Source organism: Microcebus murinus, chromosome 8, assembly GCF_040939455.1.
Source record: "Microcebus murinus isolate Inina chromosome 8, M.murinus_Inina_mat1.0, whole genome shotgun sequence".
NCBI classification, from domain to species: Eukaryota; Metazoa; Chordata; class Mammalia; order Primates; family Cheirogaleidae; genus Microcebus; species Microcebus murinus.
In genome coordinates this window covers 49,389,834-49,416,009 of record NC_134111.1, presented here as the reverse complement: position 1 = coordinate 49,416,009, position 26,176 = coordinate 49,389,834, and the positions used below count along the sequence as shown (strand labels likewise).

Sequence of the window (26,176 nt, the reverse complement as noted above, 5' to 3'; positions counted from 1 at the left end):
CACCCTCCTGTGCCTCAGTTTTTCATCTGTAGAATGAGGATAGTAACAGTACTTACTTCACAGGGTTGCTGGATTAAATAAGTTAATGTGTGTAGAGCAGCTTGAAGAGTACCTGGTACATAGTGCCAAGTAAGTGTTTTCAATGACTCATTTCCTCTCTGAGTAACTCACATTGTGCTAATAAGGCCTAAATATTAGGAAGGAGCTGCTCAAGTGAAAATATAAATAACTTAGGAGAACTTTGCACCAAATAAAGAACAATTAGACTGACATGAAGCTCTCTTCTTTATATCTGCATGGTATACATTAATGAAAATACATGAAGCTTAAACCATAGCAGCAGCATTCACGATCCATCTTCACATTCGTCAGAACTCTGGTCATTCAGGTCATCGCTGCTTTCTCCTTCACTGTCACTGCTACTATCTTCTTCGCTATCTTCATCGTCTTTCTTAGGATTCTGACCTTTCTCTGCCACAGAAAAGAAGAGGATTGCTTAAAATGTTTCTTAATATTTCCACTCTGAAAAAAATCATAATTCTCCTTGCCCCTCCCTCTACCAAGAAATATGTATATTTGGAACATAAGAGCGGAGCTGAACTTTGCTAACTGTATGTAGGATCAAAGCGGCAGTGTAAGGAAGAAACATATTCTTATCAGTATATAGACATTTGTGGATTTAAGGTTAATTTAAAACACAGGTCTATAAAAATAACTTATTTACTACTATTGTCAATGAAATTCTTAAATAGAGTAAGAGGAAGTAAGGCTTAGGGTAATTTAGAGGGTATTTATTGGATTTCCTTGGAATTATGGCATAACTCCTTTACCACAGGGGGCATCAGCATGTGCTGCTTGTCAGTACCTGATGCCTGGTACCCAAGGAGCCTGCCCTGCTTGAGCAGTTCCAGCCCACAGAGTCATCTCAACCATCCACAGAGGACAAGCTGTTTCACTACAGCATTTAAGACAGCCATTTAGCTTTTTCTTAACCACTTCCTAAAGGTACATTTTGATCATCTCTTGGGATAATGAGCTTTTAAAGAGCAACTGTTTATAGTGCTATGAGAAAGAAAGAATTTCAATTCTTAAAATTACCCATCAGCAGCATTTCTTCAATAAGTGCCAAAAACTCCTTGGCCTCAGGATTTTCTGGTTCGTAGATTAGGACTGAAAATGGACAATAGAATGTGTGTTATTAATGTTCAAAGTGTTTCAGCAAACAGGCTCCTTAGAATGAGATTGGAACTGTCAATCATAGCAGATGAAAATGTACCAAGTGATAAACATTAACAATTATGCCATAGATATATCTAAGTGCAAATAGTGAAAATACTCAACTTATATTCGGTGCTTTGTAAGAGAAATGATCCTCATTACATTTTCTATCTCTTACCCAAAGAATGGAATCTCCAGCACCTCAATATGGCTTCCCTCTTAGGCCAGTAGCCAAAGTATTTCATGAATATAATCACTTCCCAAAGAAGGTATTAATACAAATCCTGCAAAATGTGGAGACTTTGCCAATGAGAAGAATGTGTGCCTAGAGGTCTGTTAATCCCTCCTCTCATCTCATCTATCCAATGTCTACATGACATTCTTTATTAAAGGTTTCATCTGAATACAAAGGAACAGAGTATTTTTTTTATGCAACCTCTTCCATGGTAGAGATGCCATTTTCCACATCTTTCAAATAGAGGAAACTGATGTTACTTCTTTCTCTTCATTCTGACAACTTTAACCTTAGTCTACACTCTAGTCATTGCCTGCCTAACAATGTTCTCCCCTCTTCACTGAACGCTTTGTTTTATTGGCACTATTTTGCTGATCCTTTATGTGACTGTGTCATTTTTCTTTTGGATCACACCAATAGACACACCAATAGACTTAGGCTTGTTGGTATGTTACCACCTTCCAGAGGCCAGAAAGATTTACAACTTTTGTTTCAGAGTTTTCTGGACTATTTTTTTCCAGATTTTTTTCTACTGATGTCTCCCTTCATTCTTCCTACCTGCTTTGCAGAATATCCATAATTCTACATTGTCCATTGTGTTGCAACTCCTGCTCGATATTGTGGTGGCCCCCAGGGGGCACTGAAACATCAAGTGTGTTTTTCATCTGACTAAGAGTAAGAGATAATTGGGGCTGATTGGACTAAGCCCTATTGGCTCATGGGCCCCCACGCTTGGATTTTAACCTGACACACCAAACCAAGGGCTTTATTTCCTAATCCACATGAGTTTCTGACTTACAGGTGAAGTGACCAAGAAATAGATTGGACATCTCACAGCCATTCATGAGATGAACAGAGAAAAGTACTTTGGACTCTTGGCTTTCAGTTCTATATAAAAACCACTTTTCTAGGCTGCCCCCACTGCCTGGCAGAAAATGGTATTGAGCAGAGATACCAGTTCTGCATGAGACAGCAGGAAAATGACAAGGAAACATTAGGACCATATAAAAATGGTGTGTTGAAGACAGATAAAATTCAAGGCTATGCCAACAGACAAAATTTCTTGGGGGAACCCAACACAAATTTTTTAAAAGGCGGGCAAAGAGAAAAGAACCTATGGGTACCTGGATGCCAGATGGGAAGCCCTACAGCCAAGTGAAAATATGAATGACTATACTGTAATCAGACAGCAAGAAAACACCCCAGGAGCCTGGGAAACATAGTGAGATTCTGTCTCTACAAAAAAAAAAAAAATAAATAATAATAATAATAATAATTAAAATAAAAAATAGCCAGGCATGGTGGAGCAGGCCTATAGTCCCAGCTCCTTGGGAGGTTGAGGTAGGAGGATCACTGGAGCCCAGGAATTTGAGGTTACAGTGAACTATGATTGGGCTTCTTCACTTCAGCCTGGGCGACAGAGCAAGACCAAGACCTCACCAGACAAGACCAAGACAAGACAAGACTGGGCCCCAGAAACCAGTGAATTTATTCAAGAAAATGAATAAGCACAACATTTCTGAAGGAACAATGATACATTATTTTATAGAAATTAATTGCCTTAGATACAAATAAAGAAAATAAATATACTATAATAGTTGGCCATAGGAGGTATTTCTAGGCTGAATGATCCATAGAAGTATTTATTTTCTAAGTCTCTGCTTCCTTTATCAGAAAAACAAGCTTATTAATCAAATGAGGAAATGGAAACATGGTAGGAAAACCATAAGGCTTTTAAGTTAGCCTCAAATGTAATCCTAACTCTACCACTTTACTGGCTGTGTGACCTTGTATGAATTAGTTCTTGCTTGGCCTCAGTTTCCTTATCTGTAAAGTGGGATTAATGATACCTGCTTCATGAAATTGTCTTAAAAATTAAACAATGTATTCAAGAATGCTCCCATAGTAGGTGCTCAATATATACATATATAAATACATAATCTATGTTTATAAATACAAAGTTATAAACTTATAAATATATGTATAGAGAAAGGGGGAGTGTTATATAGAGGAGCTAGAAGATGGAAAAAGAGACAAAAGAATATGAATACTATAAGCATTTACATATAAAGTATTTATATGTAAAGTAGATGAGAAAAATTAATTTGTCTGTTACTCTAAATACAGAGAGGGATTCTGGGCACATGTTTCTACTAGCATCAAAGAACTAGCGCTTCCTTCCCTGAGCCAGAACCTGTTCCAGCTCTCTGTTCTTCACTGACCTTGCTTGGCCTTGCTAACCTGGGCCTCCCTGATTTCATACCCGTGGTTGGAAATCTGCCTCAAGGGTAGCCAATCTTATTTTGCACCGGCACCCCAGAACCCTCATTTCTGGGCCTCTTTGCCCATGTTGCCAGTCAGCCCCTACTTCCTCTTGGAAGCAGTGGTCTTTCCCAACTGGCTTCATGGGTCATGGGGCCTGTCTAGGGCCCTCATAGCTCCCTCTCCTGTAGTCTGATCCTTACTTTCAGAAGCACCACTATTTGACACAGACAGAAAAGAGTGAAAAGTGTTGCTGAGTGAGCCAACACCATGAGACAGTGGTGTTTGATGTCAACCTCAATGTGCTTTGACTCCCACCGTCTCTCCAGCTCCCAAGCATAATGTCTGGTACAGAGTTAGTGGTCAATGTGCATTTGTCAGAAGGAAAGAAGGAAGAGAGGGAGGAAGTTTTTAAAAAGGATACGACTCCATTAAGATAGCTCAGTGTGAACTTTTTCATCCCCATTGACCTGGCACTTAATGTATGTTCACTGGTTCAAGTCAGGTCAACAGCATTTATTGAGCACCTGCTGTTTATGTAGCATACTGCAGGGCTAACAGCCCAAACTGACTGATAGATATGGTGAGATTAGTGCATATATTAATATTTATAAGCTTCAGGCAGAGGATTTCTAAAATGATTGATGGATATGGCAAGAAAATATATAAATTCTCCCATGATTAGGCTCAAGAAATTCAGAGAATTGGGAGGTAGAGCTACAGAATCATTCACTTCTATGTTAGCCACCTGAGAGAAGAAAGGTACTGTGAGAGAAAGAGGCTTAGGTTCCCACTCTGGCTGTGTGACTAGGAATGTCACTATGTCACTGTGAGTAGTGCTGAGCCAGTTGCTCACCTCTCTCTGCTTCAGTTTCTTTATAATAAAGTAGAGTATTGGACATGATTCTACCTCAGGATTCCTTCTGATTGGAAATTCTGTGTTTGTGAGCCACCAAAGATAGTTTTGACCAAAACATTTTATTCAATGGCTCTACGGGTCAAAAGTACTTGAAAGGATTAAAGAAGGCAAATTAATCATCTCAGATATAAAACAGGTAGTGTTAAAGTATTCAAGAAGCCCATTTTAAAAATTAGCCAATGATTAAGAATCCTCTATCCACAGTGGGAACTCTGTGTGAGGCAAGCAAGGGTAGACTCTCAAATCCCTGTGCTGCATTTTCACTCTGAGAACTTTACCATGAGACTTAATTTAAGTCCAACACTCATTAATATTTTGACTCCTACTATCAATAAAGTTTTATTGTGGAGTTGCTATTTTCTATCTGTCTCTTTGTTTATTTATTTATTTATTTTTGAGACAGAGTTGCGCTATATCACCCAGGCTGGTTGGTCTTGAACTCCTGGCCTCAAGTGATCCTTCTGCTTCAGCCTTCCAAGTAGCTGAGATTACAGGTGTGAGCCACTGTGCCTGGTGAATTTTCTCCTTTAAAATAACTATGACTAATATACTAGAGGAAAAGATGGACAAAATAGTGGAAAAGATAGTTGAATTTCAACAGAGAACTGGAATCTTTTCAAATCATTAAATAGACATCCTAAAATTGTAAAATATAATCTTTGACTCACTGAATAGTTTTCACAGCAGATTGGACACAGCTGAAGACAGGATAAAAAGAAACTCAAAAACAGGTTCATAGTAAATATCCAAAATGAAGCATAGAAATAAAAAGAGAATATTAAAAACAGAGTTGATTGTAAGATACACGTAGGACACCATGAAAAAAATTCTAATTTATGAGACCCAGGAAAAGAAGAGAGAGAAAAAGAATAGGGCAGAAGTGGTATTTGAGAAGGTAATGGTCAAGAAATTTTCAAAGCTGATAAAAACACCAACCTGTAGATTTAAGAAAGTCAGTAAACCTCCCAAACTGTATAAATACAAAGAAAACCACAACTCTTTTGAACATTAAGTCAAACCACTAAAAACCAAATACAGAAAGAAAAATAAGGTAGATCAATCATATTGTTCCTTTACTCAAAAGCCTCCAGTGGCTTCCCACTTCCCTCAGGGAGAAAGGAAAGTCCTTAAATTGAGAAAAGATCCTATGCAATATGACAATCCCCTGACCATAACCTCTCTGCCCTCAACCTCCTATCAACGCCCCCTGCTCATTCTGCTCCAGTTACACTGCCCTCCTTGCTGTTCTCACCAGGCACACGCCCGCCACAGCACACTGCTACTCATCCTGCCTGGCACACTCCTCCTCCAGATAACCACGTGGCTAGTTTCCTCAACTTCCTCAAGCCTTTACCCAAGTCCTTCAGTGAGGTCTTCCTGGACCATCCTATTTAAAACTGCTTTGCCTTCTCCCAGTACCTTCTATTCCCTCTTCTGTACTTAATTTTTCTCCATAGCACCTATAATCAATGACACACTATTTATTAATTAATTATCTGTCAACACTAGACATAAACATGGGAACGTTATCTGTCCTGTTGACTGCTATATTTCCAGTGCCTGGAACAGTGCCTGGCACATGGATGCACTCAAATATTTGTGGAATAAATGCATGCTAAGTAAGCTTTGACTGCTATACCACCTGACACTTCTTTTAAACTAAAGGTGTAAAGCTACTAACCCATTATCATGAGGGTAAAGATTTTAACTTATTTTCCAGTGGTAGTAATCAGTCTATGTTAGTCTACATTAATTTATTCCACTAAAAGGTATTCTAGAAGTCAGAACTGGTCCTTATACCAATCAACCTAATTTTCTATCAAGGAATCACTGAGACACTATCAGGGAATTCACTAGACTTATGATAATCAAACCATCTGACATATTATGGAATTTATTTTAAGAAAGAAAGATTGGAAAATGTGAAAGTATTTTGTACTTACTCATCTGACATAATTTTTTTGCCAGGTGGTAGTCTTGCTCCATTTCTGCTCTCAGGAACTGGAAAACAATAAACTCTTCAGAGTAGTAGTCTCAAAGAGAATTTAAATGTCAATTATAAACTCCCTAGAAAAATCTTCCATTAATGATTATTTTGCTTTTAACATTTATACATGTTTTTCCAGGAATGAATCTATAATCAAACAATTAATCAAGGATCTTTAAGGACTTCTGATAGCAACGATGAAGATGATAATGGCTCTGCTCTGTGGCAGCCATACCCTGTGTGTACTACCGAATAACTTGAGAATATATAGGTTGATTCAACCAGTACAGATAGTGAAGACATTAATCACTTTATTATAATATTCCTTTGGTTTAGATATAGGTTTCATTTGTAAACTGAGCCCGTAACTACATGACAGTATTTAGCTGAAAAAAATGTAGACTCAATATTTTCCAGCATTGCTCTTATATATGATTCAGTTTTGCCTTTATTATTTTTATTATATTTTTGTTACAAAGTAATACATATTTTTTATGTAGGAAATTAAAAAGCTAAATAAATACATTCTGTCCCCAATTAAAAAGCACTTATCTTTCTATAATCTAGAGATGTTTATTTTTAATATCTTCATGTATATCCTTTCAGTATTTTTCCATAAACACATATGTATTTATAAAAATTAGAATTATTTAATAACTTTTAAAAAACCCATAGATCATCTTTTTGCTCCCCATGGATTTAATATTCTTATATATTTTTTGCTTAGGCTATAATTTACCAAACTAATCTTCAATTATTAGCTACTTAGATAGCTTTCATTAAAAATAAAACCCTACATTTTAATGATTGCCCTTGCTTGTGTGTGACATATTCTGAACCACATACAGGCACACAAGTTTTGCTCTGTAATTGATGTGGGCATTGAGTAATATAAAAGAGACATTTCTTACACATTGCCAGATATTTGTTAAATACCCAGGTACCATTTTAAGAAGTAGTTATCTACAAATTTTTTCAGTTTCTACCATGGGTTTTTGTTTTTTTTTTTCCTCCCTACTATAAATGGAACTCTTCTAGAGATTTTTCTATAAATCATTAATTTCATCAAAATTTTAATTTATTCACATATTATCAACAAATGCCATGTTCAACACATGCAACAGAATTCTTATATTTTAAAAAATCTATTCTTGTTTTATTATTTGCAGCTTCAGGATAGGTTTATTTATTTATTTTTTTAATTCAGGATACAGAGAGAAGTAGAGAGAATAATGAAATAAGTCCATATCCCCAATTCTCAGCTTTAAAATTAACATTTTGCCAATCTAGTTTTATCAATATCACCATACACTCTTTCCCCTGCTCTGTTTGGATTATTTTACAGCAGTTTATGCATATCATTTCACTTTATATTAAAAGAAAACCCAATCATAATATTATTTTCATATCTAAAAAATAAAGAATTTATTAATATCATCTAACACTAGTCTACTTAATGAAGTATTAATAATATTAGTCTCAGAAAAAGAAAAGTATGTTATCGATTTCAAAGGCTCCTTTGCATTGACCTATTTATTGTTGCTAACATAAAATATATTTCCTTTTTAACAGTTCAAAGGGCAGTACAATTTTTTTTCACCCCCCCTTCCCCCAAAAGGCAGTAAAATTAAGAAATTCTTGCATTGGATGTTTGCCCAAAGTCCTTGATGAGAATTACATAACACTCCAAAATTAAACTGAAGACAGGTTTAAACAATTGGTGCTAGCTGGGCCTGGTGGCTCATGCCTGTAATGCTAACACTCTGGGAGGCCGAGGCGGGAGGATCATTTGAGCTCAGGAGTTTGAGATCAGCCTGAGCAAGGGTGAGACTCTATCTCTACTAAAATTAGAAAGAAATTAGCTGAACAACTAAAAAATATATAGAAAGATTAGCTGGGCATGGTGGCAGGTACCTGCAGTCCCAGCTATTGGGGAGGCTGAGGCAGGAGGATCGCTTGAGCCCAGGAGTTTGAGGTTGCTGTGAGCTAGGCTGATGCCATGGCACTCTAGCCCAGGCAACAGAGTGAGACTCTGTCTCTAAAAAAAACAAAAATAGTCTGGGCGCGGTGGCTCACGCCTATAATCCTAGCACTCTGGGAGTCCGAGTCGGGCGGATTGCTCAAGGTCAGGAGTTCGAAACCAGCCTGAGCAAGAGTGAGACCCCCGTCTCTACTATAAATTGAAAGAAATTAATTGGCCAACTAATATATAGAGAAAAACATTGGCCAGGCCTGGTGGCACATGCCTGTAGTCCCAGCTACTCGGGTGGCTGAGGCAGAAGGATTGCTTGAGCCCAGGAGTTTGAGGTTGCTGTGAGCTAGGCTGACACCACAGCACTCACTCTAGCCTGGGCAACAAAGTGAGACTCAAAAAAATAAATAAACAAATAAAAATAAAGAAAAAAATACCAGGCATGCAAAGAAGCAGGAAAAATAAGACACATAAGCAAGAGAAAACTTAATCACTAGAAACTGACCTATGATAGAATAGCAGGCAAGCATGTTAAAATAGCTATTATATATATGTGTTATGTGTTCAAAAACGGAGGTAAATATGAACATGATGATGAGAGAAAGGATAAATATAAAAAACTAAACATAACTTCTAGAGATGATACAGTATCTAAAGTGCCAAAAATATAATACAAAATGGGATTACGGCAGATTATAACTTCAAAAAAAAGACCATGAACTTGAAGATATAGAAAAAGAAATGATTTAAAACAAAATACAGAGAGAAAATAAACTAAAAATTAAATGAAACATCAGTGACCTTTGGGGCAACACTGGGTGGTCTAGCATATGTGTAATTGTAGTTCACACGAAGAGAAGGAGAAAGTAGAGGTCAGAAAAAAAATCTGAAGCATTAGTAACAGAATATTTTTCCAAACCTGATAAAGACTATAAACTCATACATCCAAGAATCTCAATGAACAGAAGAAAACATGAGGAAATCCATACCTAGGCACATCATATACATCAATACAGAGAAAAAAAAATTTAAAAGACATTATATATAGATGAATAAAGAAATAATAAAAGCAGATACCTTGTCTACAACTATGCATGCTATGAGACAATGGAGCATCCTTTCAAAACATAGGAAAAAATTTGGCAACCTAGAATTCTCTATCTAAATATTCTTTAAAAATGAAGGTGAGGCTGTGCACAGTGGCTCATGCCTATAATCCTAGCACTTTAGGAGGCTGAGGCAGAAGGATCACTTGAGGCCAGGAATTCAAGACCAGCTTAAGCAACAGAGTGAGGTCCTGTTTCTACAAAAATTTTTTAAAAACAGCCAGGCATGGTGGTGTGCACCTGTAGTCCAGCTACTCGGGAGGCTGAGGCGGAGGATCACTTGAGCCCAGGAGTTTGAGGCTGCTATGAGCTCTGATGAGATCACTGCACTCTAGCCTGAGCAACAGAGTGAGACCTTGTCTCAAAAAAAAAAAAAAAAGAAGATGAAATGAAGAGTTTTCAGACAAGCAAAAGGTGAACAAATTCACTGCCAGCAGAATTGCATTATAAGAAATACTAAAGGAAGTTTTTCAGATGAAAGGAAAATATCAGGTAGAAATTACGATTCACACAAAGCTATGAAGACTACCAGAAATTGTGTACATGCGGGAAAATAAAAAGGACATTTTATTTATTTTTTTTTTTTATTTTTTTTTTTTTTTTTTGAGACAGAGTCTCGCTTTGTTGCCCAGGCTAGAGTGAGTGCCGTGGCGTCAGCCTAGCTCACAGCAACCTCAAACTCCTGGGCTCGAGCAATCCTTCTGCCTCAGCCTCCCTGGTAGCTGGGACTACAGGCATGTGCCACCATGCCCGGCTAATTTTTTTTATATATATATCAGTTGGCCAATTGATTTCTTTCTATTTATAGTAGAGACGGGGTCTCGCTCTTGCTCAGGCTGGTTTTGAACTCCTGACCTTGAGCAATCCGCCCGCCTCGGCCTCCCAAGAGCTAGGATTACAGGCGTGAGCCACAGCGCCCGGCCTAAAAAGGACATTTTAAAATCTCTTTAAGAGATAATTGACTATTTATAATAAAAATAATAATGTATGGTGGGACTTATAACGTATGTAGAAGTATTAAGAAAATGTATGACATCAATATTACAAAGGATGGGAAGGAGAAATGAAAGTGTCCTGTTATGAAGTTCTTACCGTATACATGAAGTTATATAATACTAATGATAATTAAAGGTAGACTGTGATACCACAGCAAGTGTGGTAAAACTGCTTTGTTCCCCATAGAACTACCAGTAAATGTTTCTGTGCCATTTTGAGTGTGCTGTTGCAGGCTTCAGTGCCTTTGCATGTGCTGTTTCCTATGCCAGAGATGCCTTCTCCACGTATTTACCAGATGAATTCCTGTCCTTCCCTCTCTCTTCAAGTTTTTAAGATTCCACTTATGTCTCTTCCTCTAAAAATCCTTCTCTTATCCCTTGTTCCTCCTGCCTCTCTTTTCCCTTATTCCTTCTCCTCAATTAGTCACTTTGTCCTTCCTGTTCAGAGAAGCTAGGCTGACGCCATGGCACTCTAGCCTGGGCAACAGAGTGAGACTCTGTCTCAAAAAATAAATAAATAAATAAATAAATAAAAAGGGCAAGGACTTGTCTCTCTTATTTATCGCTATATCCCCAACAACCAGCATGGTGCCAGCGTGTAGAAAGCAGTCCTTGAAGAGTTTTGTACCAAAACTTCTCTTACTTCTGCCTCTGCCTTTCTAGAATGCAATAGGTCCCTTCCAGGATCTTCTTTCAACTCTAACCTGGTAAAAAGTATTATAGTAACAACAATGAGTAGTTAGTTAAGGATCTATATGTGGGCAAGGGTCTTTTTGCTAATTTTTTAAAAATACTTATTTTTTAAATGATATACAATAGGTATACTTATTTTGGGGGTACATGTGATATTTTGATACCAATGTGTAATGATCAAATCAGAGTAGTTGGGATCCATCACCTTAAACATTTATCTTTTCTTTGTGTTGGGAACATTATAATTTTTCTCTTCTTATTTTGCAATATACAATAAATTATTCCTAATAATAATTTCTCTACTGCACTACTGAATACTAGAACTTATTCTTCTGTCCAACTGTATTTTTGTACCCCTTGCCAACTTTTCTTCATCCCCCTCTTTCCCTTTCCAGCCTCTGGTAATCACCACTCTACTTTCTACTTCCCTGAGATCCACTTTTTTAGTTTCCACAAGAGTGAGAACATGCAATATTTACTAATTACTTTAATCATCAAGGTTATTTATTTAAATATTTTTAAGTGTCCTAAATTATAATGCACAAGAAAAACTTACCTCTGCCATTAACTCTAGTGGGGCACAAGTATCCTTTTTAGGGTTACTGTCTTCCTCATTATCTTCATCATTGCTATCATCTTCATCATCATCATCTATTGATTCTGACAATTTATCGTCACTATTCTGAAGGCAAAATTCATTATTTTTCTCCTGCTTCACAATGACTTCATCTTTGCCCACTTCACCTGAAACAGAATATGCATAATTTAATCAACAAACATTGAAAAGTTCAAAAATTAAATATTATTATTTGTGAAAAAATTAGATCTTATTATCTGTGAAACTGATATAGTAAATAAAAGTAACATCATCATCATAACAAAATTATATTCTGAACACTATGTATTTTAACTTATTTAATTCTCTCAACATCAATGAGGTAGTATTTAGAACTTTTTCTCTTGTAAGATTTTGAGTGCCTACAAAGTCATTTGAGATGCCCTCTCTGATGGGAGTGTGATGAACTCCTCTTATTTAGAGTATAAACACCTGTTAGAAAAAAGAAAACGAGGAAACCTCTGAAATCTCCAGATAAGACAATGTTAAGAAAACACAGAGAAAAAAAAGATAAAACTTAAAACTTTTGCTGACTCTAAAACAAATTCCTGACTCTGAACCGAAAGTGCTACCCTGAAAAGGAATATCAAGTGCTTCCAAGAGTTCGATGGCTGCATCATTCAGGCACCCCTACCTGCTTCTGTTTCAAGTACAGTCTCCATGAGCTCACGACCACCCTAACCTTCCAGTGTGCGTCCAGCCCAGGTGCTGAATCGCCACACTGATGCCTCAGAGGAAGGTCATAATTAAGAATTAAAGACATCCTGTGATGTCACAGAAACTGCCACATTCACATCACAAACAGCATCATGAGAGGTTTCCTGATCCCTACAGCTGCAGTAATCCTCTCCCCAGGTGCTGTTCATTCCTCTTGTAGCACCTATCACAACCTGAAATTGTTTTGCTTATTTAAGTGTGTGTATGTCTTTGGGGTTTTTTGTTTTGTTTGTTTAGTCCTGCCTACGCAAGGCCTCAAAACATTTGGTTACCAACTCACAATGGTTTCTCTCCACAGAAATCTTTAGTAAACGGGGAAAGATTTATTTGTTCTAAAGAAAAAACAGAGCATTGTGTATGTATTTTTTTTCCTCCTAGACAAGTTCAGTAGTGAGAAGGAGGAAAGAGTAGAATGAGGAGTTTGATCTGTAACTGTGAATAATCAACTGAGATAACTTACTACCTTTAGACCAGACTACTGTTATTTATTTCTAATAGTTGGCTGTCTTCTACTAGAATGTGGACTTCATAAGGGCAAGGACTTTCCCTATTTTGCCAACTATTGTATCTACAGCTTCTAAACCAGTGCCTGGCAGTCTGGATTTCAACTGTTGTTAAATGAATGGAACTTGTTAATGCTCTCCTAGGTATTTTAATTCATTCTAGGATTTAATGCCTGGTCATTTCATCTTAGGTAACATATGACCATGGATCTCACACCTGGCCGAATGTGAGAATCACTTGGTACATAAATTTGAGAAACTACTGATTCCCATGACCTGCCCTAGACTAACAGAGTTGTCAACTCCCAAAGGTCACAGAAAAGGAGAGCTAAATTGAACCACAGTTATGAGTAATAACTCAATAAAACAAATGTTATTACCTGAACTTTCTTTTAAGAAGGAAGATGACCACTGGTCAGACTGTAGATTTAAGGTATCTTTATTTTCAATATTCTTTGAAGATACTCTATTTTCAGTATTCTTTAAAGAGACTTTATTTTCAATATTCTTTGAAGAGACGTCCTTCCTAAATGTTAAAGTGGATAGTGAAAAAATATTTTCCTAGGTCACAATTCTGTTTAATGTTTTTATGGTTCATAAACACACACACTACATTTAATATAAACACACTATAATATACCAACAATAAACTAAATAGCTAAAGTGTATTACCTTCTTTGTGGAAAAGCATTACAAGTAATTGTTATTGGTGATTAAAATCCTATTTTGACCTAGCATTTGTTACTATGTAATAATTCTTGTAATCTTTTCAGAGTTCTTTAACACAGCATTTAAGTAATCAGTTATATAAATGTCTTTGGTACATCATTATGATATGATAGAATAAAACTATTTAAGGAATAGCCTTAAGCCTTGAGTTTTCCTTTTTTTTTTTTTTTTCACTCCACAGCCTTCAGTTTCATTGAGTTTTATTTCTAAAGTTTGTAAATTGATTCCTGCCATTGCTAACCACTAACCTATGAAGAGAGTCCAACAGTAATATTTACCCTTGGTCATAATATAAAATAGCCTTTTTCATTAAGTAGCTGAACTATAATAAAAATGGGTTAATTTTCTCTTTTAGCCTTTAGACTTGAAACTTCATGTTAATAAGTAACGCATTGATACAAGGGATTCCTATGTAGCACACTCTGTTCATAAAGACAGGTACCCAGGCTTGTGGAAAAATAACCATGAATCTCTCTTTGAAGTCTTAAGAATCTTTCAATATGTCTCCTTTACAAAGTTTTAAATATTCAACTTCTAGTTGGCATGGAAGTATGTAGAAAGATGTAAAGTATTATTTTTTCCCCAAAGTTATAGTAGCTCCGTTTTTTCCCCTCATTGAAATGTAAATCCAAAACATTAGTAAAGTTAGTGATCTTGTACACTGATTTAGCGAATAGGTTGACCAGTTTGTTATAATAATACTATGAGGAGGGAATGGAATCTTTACTTCTCTACTATATATGGCTAAAGCAAAACCAACCCTTCTCTGGAAATGAGACATGCACAGCAAAGATGATTTACATTTATTCGGTCTCTGCCCCCTCAGTCTTCTAATTTTGAAAGAAAGCATCCAAGAAGAAACTCTACAGATGAAAAGTTGAGAAATCACTGAAATGTTCAGTTTACAGTATGGTGAGATTTCTGTTATGCCAAAGGTCACCGCACAAGTGATTACTAGAGTTTATATGCTCTAGTATCTAATCTAGAAGAAAGGACTATGATGCCTTTTTTCTTCTCAGAAATTACAGTATTTCATTGAATCTAAGATACCATCTATTTAATATAAGACATGTCATGTTTTATGTACCACTGAAAAAGGAAAAGCTTTGCCAAATGTAAGTCTAAAATGACATCAATTGTAAGAGATGTTAAAATATGAAAAAAATGTGTGCTATAGAATTTATGAAATATGGTACTTTTATATTCACTAAGTTACATCCCTAAAAAGGAGAATTTAGGTAGTACAGTTCTAGGTATTTGAATAATTGTGAATGACTTTAATAATCTTTATGAAACACACATAGAAGCAGCCAACATACCCAATGACCTGAAGATTCACTATTTGGAAGCAGTGAACATGCCCCAAAAAGATCTATGTAAGAATTGATCAAATCATGATTTTAACAGTAAAATCTAAATTCCTTTTCTGCTCACTTCTGTAGTCTTTCTCATATACTGTATAGTTTCAAAGAATCAGAGGCTCAAAGTTCAACCTTCTCTTCAATTAAAATCTATTGACTTCCATTTGAGGTGACATTATTTATGGTAAAAAGGCCTCTAACCACAGAAGAAAAACAGATAACTAGTATGCTCTAAAAGATTTGTTTTTGTTAACTTCAACTTACATACAGTTACAACTGAGGAAAGATTCAACATTTTACTTTATGGAATAATATCCTTTCAAATTGGAAGGAATTTAATGTAGTACTTAATAAAGTTACAGAGTTGGTCAGGTTAGATATTCCACTGGAACATATTTATGCTAGCAGGTAGATAACCTAGGTTTTAGGATTTCTCCATAGTATGTGAAGAGCACTGGGTATATTTAGGAAATGTCCCCCAAATTTCTATTGAAATTAATAATTTTTCCAGGAGATTCATATTTTAAACTTTGTCTTAAAATGATTTAGAGTTGTCAAACATGGGCTTAAAAAACAAAATTAACTAAAACTTACTTTTCTGACAATGTCTTAGCTACATTTAGAGAGACTTGTGTTGGTGAGGCATAAAGTTTGCTTGCCAATCTTGCTTTGTGTCCAAAGGCGCATTTACTTAAAATGTAAAAATGGGAATAAAAAATAGTTTGTCATTCAGTTTATAAAAGATGATAAAACATGATTATGTAATAAAACCCTATAGATACAATTTTTTAACCTCAGTCAAGGAGTTGAATGCTGTGGATTTGTTCCAGCCATTTTCCCCTTACATCTTTAAGTCTGCTTAAAAGTTTGACCAAAAAACCATGGATCAAAGGCCCAAGATCTAGAAAACGTTGTCCAGAGCCTAAAGGTATATTTTACTTCTACTGAAAATAGTTTGTTAATTAAAAGCAGTTTGTTGGATAAACAAAATCTTTTACACATTGGATTTATAGGAGAAAAAAGGAAATGATAAATGTGGGCTTTGTGTGCCCAGAAGTTTGAAATTCCTGGTTTATGGGGTCCACACACTCGTGACTAGGACTGGATTGGAGAATCAGAAGACTAAGGCGAAGAACTGGTGGGAAGAGAAAACTTCTAGTTTTCTCTAATCCATAGCAAGGGCCTTTTGGCAAATTTCACTTGCCAGTCAGAATATGAAGCCAGCCCCAGGATGAAGAGTGGAACAGAAGCTACACCGAGGAGAAAATATATCAGCTTTGCAAATCAGTCACACTCTTCCCCAAGCAAAGGTCCTCCAGGATTTTCTATTTTATTATTTCATCATTTTTTTTCCAGGACTGGCCCTGTTTACTTTTTCAACTCTGGGTGAGGTACCTAAGGTGGCAAAGCCATACACTTGTGCCACTTACTGGCTATACTAAGCACCCTTGCTCTTCTCTGCAAGCAAATTAAAGGGAACATGATCATTCTGACCTTGAAAACGTAGTTTGATAGGCAGATGCAATTATTACGGACATCAAGAAAACCTGTAGTCATTCCCAGGCTGCATCTGATTTATCCCTGGGCTTTATCCACCTCAGGATAGATCAGGATGTGGAGTACCCGTTGCTCTAGTGCCAACACTACTTATCAAAGTCTATGAACATTGTAGCTCATGGACACAACTGTGATTTATTTTCATCAGTGACCTATTAACTTTTATTATTAGTGAAAGTTATATCTCATATTTCCCTCAAAGACAACTAAACATTTCTTAGATTTTTTTTATTTAAGTATTTTCAACCATGTAATAGAATACATATAATTACATGTAAATTAATATATTTAACAGGTCTCTTTTTCTTCTGGTTAGTTATACCTTTAAATTGAAATAAACATAAATCCTCTGCCATTGATCTGCTATACATTACTTTCTCTTTAATATAAAATATGTATTATAATTAATATAAATATATATAATATATCAAGAGCCAAGGTAGACATTTTTAGTCTTGACAATATGAAAATTAAAATATGTGTTGGATAAGGTAGGATTTTTCCCAGCCAATAATATTCAGAATAAACCAAAACAATATAAATTTAAATAGAAGAATTCCACCAGAATGGTACCTACAAATTTGTCAATAATCCCTACAAATATGTTTTTTTTTTTTTTTTTTTTTTTTTAGACAGAGTCTCACTTTTGTTGCCCAGGCTAGAGTGAGTGCCGTGGCGTCAGCCTAGCTCACAGCAACCTCAAACTCCTGGGCTCAAGCGATCCTCCTGCCTCAGCCTCCCGAGTAGCTAGGACTACAGGCATGCACCACCATGCCCGGCTATTTTTTTTTTTGTATATATACTTTTAGTTGGTCAATTAATTTCTTTCTATTTTTAGTAAAGACGAGGTCTCGCTCAGGCTGGTTTCGAACTCCTGACCTTGAACAATCCGCCCGCCTCCGCCTCCCAGAGTGCTAGGATTACAGGTGTGAGCCACCACACCCGGCCTACAAATGTGTTTTATGTTCAACTTTCAAGCTGTAATTTTTCATAGAACAAATAATAGCTTTTTTTCCTCCAGAAAGTAGGAGATGATCATATCAGGAAGGGCTTTAATAAGTCATCAGAATCAATGCTTTCAACAGAACAGGTATTTAAAATTTAACTTCTAAACTGATATTATACTGTGATTTTTTAACACTAGTGTCTTCAATGAGATAAGATGATTACTTTATTTAGTAGTAATGACTCACATTATAGTAAATAAAGAGTTTGCTTAATTTTAAAGAAAATATTCACTTCAAGAGATATTCTGAAAGAATAAGCTAGTATCAAAGGGAAATAGGAATGAAAATTATTATGTAAGTAAAACACAGAATATGTGATGTTTAAGCATTAAAAACTGGACATGAATATTATCTATGCCTCTACATTTTTATCAAAATTCACTTTTCATTTTAAATGGCCTTCTATCTAAGTAACAATTGCTTTGGCTGAACCACAAGCTGAAGTGCTAATCCATGCATTTCTGGCCTTTCAAATTTAATTGGGTGACAAATGGTTGCATTATCTAGTTCTAATTGCTTAAAAGGCATGTGATAGATCAGCTGCGCAATGAAAGACATCTTCTTACTCTGACATTGCTTCATTTGGTTCCATCATCACTTTTTCTGAAAGAGAAGGAAAAAAAACCCTCAGTATTTTATTAACAATGATGTCTCTAACATAAATTTATAATTGGCAAATATTTAGGATTTTTTGAAAGACAACATAACAAAGGATTGAATTGCTAAGTCACTCAACCATTCCAATATTCTTAGTATTTAGGACAAAACAGTGGTCAAACACATTCTTTCTAAGGAATAAATCATTTACCCTTTGGATCAAACACTAGCAATCTGCCAGTCTGTCTATTTTTTGGTGCCTAAAATAGAAGCAGAAATAAAAACTAGCATTATCATTATTATTTTAGTTTGAGGTATTTGAAATAATGATTCATAGCCTTCATATAAACATTTCTACTATCTAGGCTAAAATGTAATTTTATACTAAAGCCAATTATTTACAAACTCTATAAACTGATGGTAAAATAGATTCAATGCATCCATTGCATTGAATTGAAAAAAGTTTATATACTTTGAAATTGAAAAAAGTTTATATACTCTTACCTTTATAGCATCTGTCCTGTCTAGATAATTCCTGCAAAACCAAAATATTTACTAGTCTCCAAATACTTGTATAAATTTAAAACATAAATAAAACAGAACCCAGAATTCAGTCTGTCAGTAGAGTATTAAGTATAGATTTGGGTTTTGTATTTATTAGCTTTATTTCCATCCTAAATACAGAACATCATTCTTCTGAATTATGAAATTGAGTTAAAAAAAATCTAGAAAAATTTAGCCTTCCTCTCTCCCCATCTTATCTTAGAGTTTATATAAAAAGAGATATAGGAATAATTTTGCATGGAAGAAAAGTGATTCTAATTCTCTGTTACTTTTTTGTTTTATATGATGTAGACTCTACATCTAGATCCAAATACAATCAACAGCAGGCTAAGGACACTCCTTTCTCCTGAGCTGACCTTAGAAATCATGAATTCATCTTGGTTCACATCTATACCATTTCTTTCCTGAACTTCAACAAAACAAAATACAATATGTAAATTATACTATTTGCCACATTCCAGTTTTTGTGTGTTATGAAAACACCTTTTAGAATGTATGTGACTAGAACAAGAAGACATTTTTCTATGATAATTTAAGATACGGTATTTTTAATAAAGTATTCTAAACAAATACTATAGAAACTGACTTTTGATTTTATGCAGATAATTTTTATTTTATTTTATTTATTGTTTTGCTTTAAAAGACAGGGTCTTGCTCTGTCACTCAGGCTGGAGTACACTGGCTTAATCATAGTTCACTATAACCTCAAACTCCTGAGTTCAAACGATCCTCTCACCTCAGCGTCCCCAGTAGCAGGGACTACAGGGCACCACTACCACACCCAGCTAGTTTTATCTATTTTTTATAGAGGAAGGGATTTTGCTATATTACCACAGCTGGTCTCGAACGCCTGGCCACAAGTGATCCTCCTGCCTCCATCTCCCAAAGTGCTGGGATGACAGGCATTAGCCACCATGCCCAGCCTTTCAAAGATATAATTTAAAATATAATTCTTAAAAGTTCTCTTATGTGTTTATAAATACTTAAAAGTTATAATGTTTTCTCTATGAATTTTTACCTTTTTAAGTTACCCAATGATAGAACTGATTTTCCTATAATTTGGCTCTTCATATATTTAAATAAATTTCATTCAATAGTGGAAAGAAAAACTCTTAAGGTTTTTTTCAAGTATAGGAATGGCTACACTTAAATTTTTCATAAGTAACAATCTACTTGCTCCCCTCCTCTAACACTTCTGTCCCCACATTTTGAGCCAGACCTTAAAAATTGGTATTGTTATTACATACCTAGGGATTTCTGGAATACAAAATTCAGGTCCAATACTGTGGACAACAAAAGAGAAGCGTCATTATTTTGCCCTTTTTGTTTTTTTAAAAGCCATCTCCCATCACTGACTTACACTCCCAAATAAAACAGTTATCCGTAAACTTTTGCCTCAGGCTGCTTTCTGGGGAACCTTGACCAAGCCAGACATTATTTATGTTATTAATTTGATTATCCATCTGAGAAGCTCACAGAGATCTATCTAAAGTCTATTAGAACAGCAAGGTATCTGTTGGGGGAAAATGGTTGTGGAAGACCAAACTCTAGGATAAATGGAAGATGTCTCTGATTCACTAGGGCAGTAAAACTCCAAAGCTGAAACAATGCAATAATGAACTAATTAAGACCTTAACAAAAGAAATCTGAGGCGACCCCTCCTGAGAGGTACTTTCACTCCACAGACTTCCACAATCCTGTGGGTACCCACAGTCACACAGAGCATCACCTTTATGTTTAGAGCCTTCCCCTACTTTCTAGCTCTAGGATCTTCATGGTTTGCAACATTCCACCCTTCACCTGGATGAAACATCAGTGCATATAATTCTCCCATTTTCACCTGGTGAAAAGAAAACCTAGGACAGACAGATCCCAGCCCTTGATGGAGACCCAGGCTCTGCTTGGTCTGGCTTTATCATTACCTAGCAAATGTCCATTTAATCTCCTTTCATAAAATTGAATTCCCTGGGAGGCAGAACAGAGTAATACTTAAGAGCTGGGGCTGTTGAATGAAAGAGACTGGATTCACATCTCGGTTCTGCCACTTCCCAGGTGAGCTTGGGCAAGCTACGTAATTTCTTTAAGCTTCCATTCTTCCATCTGAAAAATGGGGATCACCATGGTGCCAAGTTCACTGGATTATCAGGATTAAATGGGATAATCTGGGTAAAGTGTTTAGCACAGAGCCTGGCACACTAAAGAGACACTATAGAAACAACTTGATGTTTTATCTAAAGGAAAAGCTGAGAAGATGTCCTATGGGGCTTATTAAAATTGCTTAGGGAAACAAAAAGGAGGCTTTACTGTTAATAGGGCAAGCAGACTAGCTCTGAGGGCTTTTAATTAATTAATTAAAAATCCACAAAAGCCCTAAAGTACTGATACTTGTTTAGAAAGATGATTGATTCCAGGGAAAAATCAGTATAATTTAGTACACAAGTAAAGTTAAAGCAGTGACACTGAATAAACCAAGCTGAATGAGGAATGCCTATTATATGGGTAATAGCATTTTTAAAAATAAATATTAACATGTAAAAACTATCTGAAAGGAAATGCTTTCAGAAAAGAAACTGATAATATCGATTGGTTCTGGGGAGGGAAAAGGGATGGCTGCAGGAGTGGGGGGGAGATTTCTACTTTAGGTCCATTTGTACCTCTTGAACTTTGAATGATATAAGTATATTATCTGTTTAAAAAAACAAAGACAATTTAAAATTTGCAATACCATTTGTATTTCTATGTTTATCCATCTCTCACAGGCATGTGAGCAGTATGTTGGCCTTGTGCCACTTTAATTCTCTTGTTCATCCAGTAGTACCTGCTCAAATTGGAGTCATGGAAACCAGAAAGAATAATCATAGGTGCACACCTTGTATACTCATTCCTTTTGATTATGGTTAACGTTAACATCACAACATTCATTTAAGCATCCCTTTAAATCTCGACCAAATGCATCCTCTGGCTTTTGGAACATAGGCTGACTCTCCTGATAATCTTTCAACCGTCCCTGAGGCAATAGGAATAACACAGTTATGATAGTTCTAAATTTTCATGCAATATTCAATGTCTAATATTTAAAACAAATATTTGATGAGCCCCTACCATATATCAGATATAACTGAGCTAAGCTCTGAGGCTACAAAGATAATCCTCTACTTTTGAGAAGCTCAGAATCTTACAGGGGAAATAAGTACTAACTTCCTACATGTATGGCACAGACCTTGCTTCAAAGTACTATACCAAAAGCTTCCCTGTAAGGGCTACAACATAACTCCCCATACTGCCCAAACGCAGAGAATGGCAATGATTCGGACCAATCAATCAAACTCTTTCTTTTGGCTCATGGCCTCAAAGTATCTAAGGAGAGTCAGCAGGAAGTGGAGGTAGAACTGGAAAGACAGAGGAAGAGGGAGTCCAGTCAACAGAGCTGCCCCTGAACAACCTTCCAGTTCCAGAATCCAGCTCTAATGCCTGTTCTCTGGGTTTCTTAGATTTCCTCAAGTGTTGTAATTCTACAAGTATCTTTAGAATAAGGTATTGCCTGCCTATAGTCTCTTCCTCCTTATTTGGTTAACACATCGAGCTCACCTGAACACAAAGGCAGTACTATCCCATGACAGACCAATCATAGTAATTCATAAGCTAATACAGTGACGGGACCAAGCCATGGGCCTGTGGACCTGTGATCCAAACTAAGTTCATCACAACCTTGCCCTGAGACATTTCCAAGTGGAACTGTCACAAAGGTAGGAGAATATGAGTTTAGAGCTCCCAGCAGCCATGGTTCTAGCCTCTAGGGAGAGAAAGGCCTGAGAATGAGCGGAATATACACAAGAATCAGGGATGAGAGATGAAGAGATGAGACAGGGGGAGACATACACATCCCTAATGATGTTGCTGTCCCTGTTTCCAACTCAACCTCTGCCTTTCCCATGGGCCAATTAATTTTTCCTTTTTTCTTAAATAAGCTGAGGTTGTTTTTGTCACTTAAAACCAAAAGAGACCTTGACTATAGAGCTCCTACTCCTTGAAACCAAAAAAGACTAACACACTTGATATCATGTAATAAGAGCTACAGTGCTAGAATTAACATAATCCATAGAAACACAGAGGGAGAAGAAATTAATTCTATCTGCTATGGGAAGCAAGACTGAGTCAGGCTTCAAAATGAAGGTGGCATTTAACCAAGTTGAGACCAAAAAGTCAGTCAATAGAAGAAGTTGGAGTTCAGCTGTGTGTTAGAGGATGTTAATATGTTAGAGAAGTTGGATATGTACAGAGGAGCAAATTATAAAAGTCATTAATTGCCACGTGCTAAGGATTTAGAACTTTGATGAGGAGGCAATGTAAAAGCAAACCAAGGCTTTGGAGGGTGATCACATTATTAGATCTATCTTAGAAAAGAAATTCTGTGGAGGGTAAATCTGAGAACTAGAAGTAGAGAGACTAGTTAAGAGGCTACTGCAATAGTCCAGAGCCAACGGAAATATACACCCCAGATTCTAAAGAGTTAGTACCCGAAAAAAAAGTACTGTAAACATTTCATACACCTACTCCTCTAGGTATGTGTTCACTAACCAATAGACAACAGGGCCAAATAGGTTTTATCTGGACTATACAGACTTCAAAAAAAAAAAAAAAAAACTTTTATAAATTGAATTAACAACATTTATTTTTTTAATTTTCTTTCTTATTTATTTATTTTCAGGCAGGGTCTTGCTCTTTTGCCTGAACTATAGTGCAGTGGTATCATCACAGATCACTGCAACCTCAAACTCCTGGCCTCAAGGGCTCCTCCTGGCTCAGCCTCCTGAGTAGCTGGGACTACAGGCATTCACCACCATGCCCAACTAATTTTTAAATTTTTTTCTATAGAGATCGGGTCTTGCTAAGTTGCTCAGGCTGGTCTGGAACTCCTGGCCTCAACTGATCCTCCCGTGTTGGTCTCCCAAATGCTAGGATTACAGGCATGAACCACTGTGCCTGGCCCAATTACCAACCTAATTACCAATTTAAAATTCAAATTTAAAAAAATATTCTTATTTTGGTTTCTTTTGTCATACTGGAAGACCAGACATATTTTTTCTTCATCCCAACTACATAATTATTTTATAGCTTTGTGCTATTTGTTTTTATAAGCTACTTTGTATTCTAATAAGCAAAGAAAGAATAAATGCATAGACAGCTACAAGCTCAGGCCCTGAAACTGTGATGAGAAGGAGAGACAGAGATGATTAAGCACTATCCTCCATCCTCTAGGAGCTTGTGAGGAAAATGTAATATGATGCAGAGAGAATATTTCACAACATAGTTCCAAATGTATATAAAAATGCTTTCAGGCTGGGCGTGGTGGCTCACGCCTGTAATCCTAGCACTCAGGAAGGCCGAGGTGGAAGGATCGCTCAAGGTCAGGAGTTCGAAACCAGCCTGAGCAAGAGCGAGACCCAGTCTCTACTAAAATTAGAAAGAAATTCATTGGCCAACTAAAAATATATAGAAAAAATTAGCCGGACATGGTGGCATATGCCTGTAATACCAGCTACTCTGGAGGCTGAGGCAGAAGGATTGCTTGAGCCCAGGAATTTGAGGTTGCTGTGAGCTAGGCTGATGCCACGCCATTCTAGTCCAGGCAACAGAGTGAGACTGTCTCAAAAAAAAAAAAAAAAGAAAAGAAAAGAAATAATTCAATGATAATCTATTACTTACATTCATTTTTAAAAGTGACTAAGTATAAATTTTACATATTTCCTTTACAGTATAATATAGTTCTAGGAGTCCAGGTTTTGGAGTCAAATTGCCTATGTTCCAATCCCAGCAAATTGTGTGACCTTAAGCAAGTTCCTTAACCTCTCTGTGATTCAGTTCCTCAACGGTAAAATGAGGATAAAAATGCCACCCTACCTCACAGAGTTATTGTGAGGGTTAACATAAATAGCTATAATAATAATAGTAGCACATCTCCTACTAGAATTACAATTAGTACAACTCCTTCTTCTCCTATCACCATTGTTATTATTACCTACATCCTACCAAGGACAGTCCAGAAGGTGAACTCTGACAAATTAAGCCAGGTCTAAGTGCACAAGTGAGACTGGATAGGGCAAAGAAGGGGGAGAAAAAACTGGGGCCCACGCTTAGTTGGTGAGGGTAGGTAGGAAGGTATGAAATGCTGAAGTAGGTGCAGTGGAATCCCTATAAAAGTGTTGGAATTCAGCTCTGGTAAACTCTTAACACTAAGAGCTATGCTGTTGTTATTGTTGTTTTCCAGAAATTACAAAAACCAAAACAACTTTAGCAAAAAAAAACACAAAAAACAAAAAACCCACAAAAAAACAAAACATACACACACACCAGAAAAAATTAACAAATTGGACTTTGGGATCATTGTATTTAGTTTCTAGGAGAATGAAACAAATCAAAAGACATTTTCAGTGTCCTTTTCTGACATTTTTTAAAAACAACTTTCTGGGGCTCTCTTGGGGTAAGAACAGATTCAGCCAACGATAATTTGGTAACTATGCCCTGTGTTACTTTAAATGCTGCAGGGGCTCAGTGTAGTCTGAACAGTCAAAAGACAGCACTAGCACGATTTTGGAAATTTCAAGTCAATTTCATCACCTCACGGAAGGCTGACATTGGGACTGTAGAAGTGATTCTCATTTTACACAAGATGAATACAAGGCCTGCGAGATTAAACGATTTGTTCAAATTCTACATAAGTTTTTACGGCCGAGCAAGTTATATCTAGCTAGTACTCAGTGAATGCTCACCCCTATTGGCCATTAAGCTGTTTCCAAATATAAGTAAAAGAACGTTGGGCAGGTGCGAGGGCTGAGGGAGGGAGCAGGAAGCCCTGGGATGGGACGCGGCGTTTTAATTGTTTGGGGGAGGAGTTAGCGCGTACAAATCCGCAGGTAAGAGAGTGGCGGCGCAGACACGCCTGTCAGAACCGCGCGGTTATCATCCACACCCACGTAGACACAAACGTCCCTTCCTCGGTGCTCGGCCCCAGCGGGAGGAGGAAGCCGAGTCGAGGCGCACGTCCGGCCGCGCGGACCCTTCCTACCTTCTCCTGCGGCGCCTCGGCTTACCCGCTTGTGGCCTTGTCAAGCCGACGGTCCAAAGGGCAAACACAGAA

The 26,176-nt window shown here is 36.7% G+C and overlaps 1 protein-coding gene and 1 non-coding gene across 7 annotated transcripts; both read right to left on the bottom strand.

The window, feature by feature from the left end:
- Positions 1 to 267: 267 nt before the first annotated feature.
- On the bottom strand, positions 268 to 26,176 carry ERICH2 (glutamate rich 2). Of its 6 annotated transcripts, XM_020288386.2 has the most exons (11): positions 21,908 to 22,042; positions 20,286 to 20,321; positions 18,979 to 19,009; positions 18,686 to 18,734; positions 18,444 to 18,480; positions 15,908 to 16,003; positions 13,604 to 13,749; positions 11,944 to 12,131; positions 6,578 to 6,635; positions 1,099 to 1,170; positions 268 to 471 (listed from the first exon to the last, which is right to left on the bottom strand). In XM_020288386.2, exons 1-11 carry the CDS (start codon positions 21,958 to 21,960, stop codon positions 347 to 349), a joined length of 891 nt encoding a protein of 296 aa, XP_020143975.1. In that variant the 5' UTR covers positions 21,961 to 22,042; the 3' UTR covers positions 268 to 346. The 6 variants fall into 6 exon arrangements, with proteins under 6 accessions (XP_020143975.1, XP_020143979.1, XP_075861762.1 ...); XM_020288390.2 differs by lacking the exons at positions 18,686 to 18,734; positions 21,908 to 22,042 and adding an exon at positions 26,130 to 26,176; XM_076005647.1 differs by lacking the exons at positions 18,979 to 19,009; positions 21,908 to 22,042 and adding an exon at positions 26,130 to 26,164.
- LOC142872806 (U5 spliceosomal RNA) lies at positions 12,956 to 13,072 on the bottom strand. The gene has a single exon (XR_012920892.1). It is a non-coding gene; the product is annotated as a U5 spliceosomal RNA (small nuclear RNA).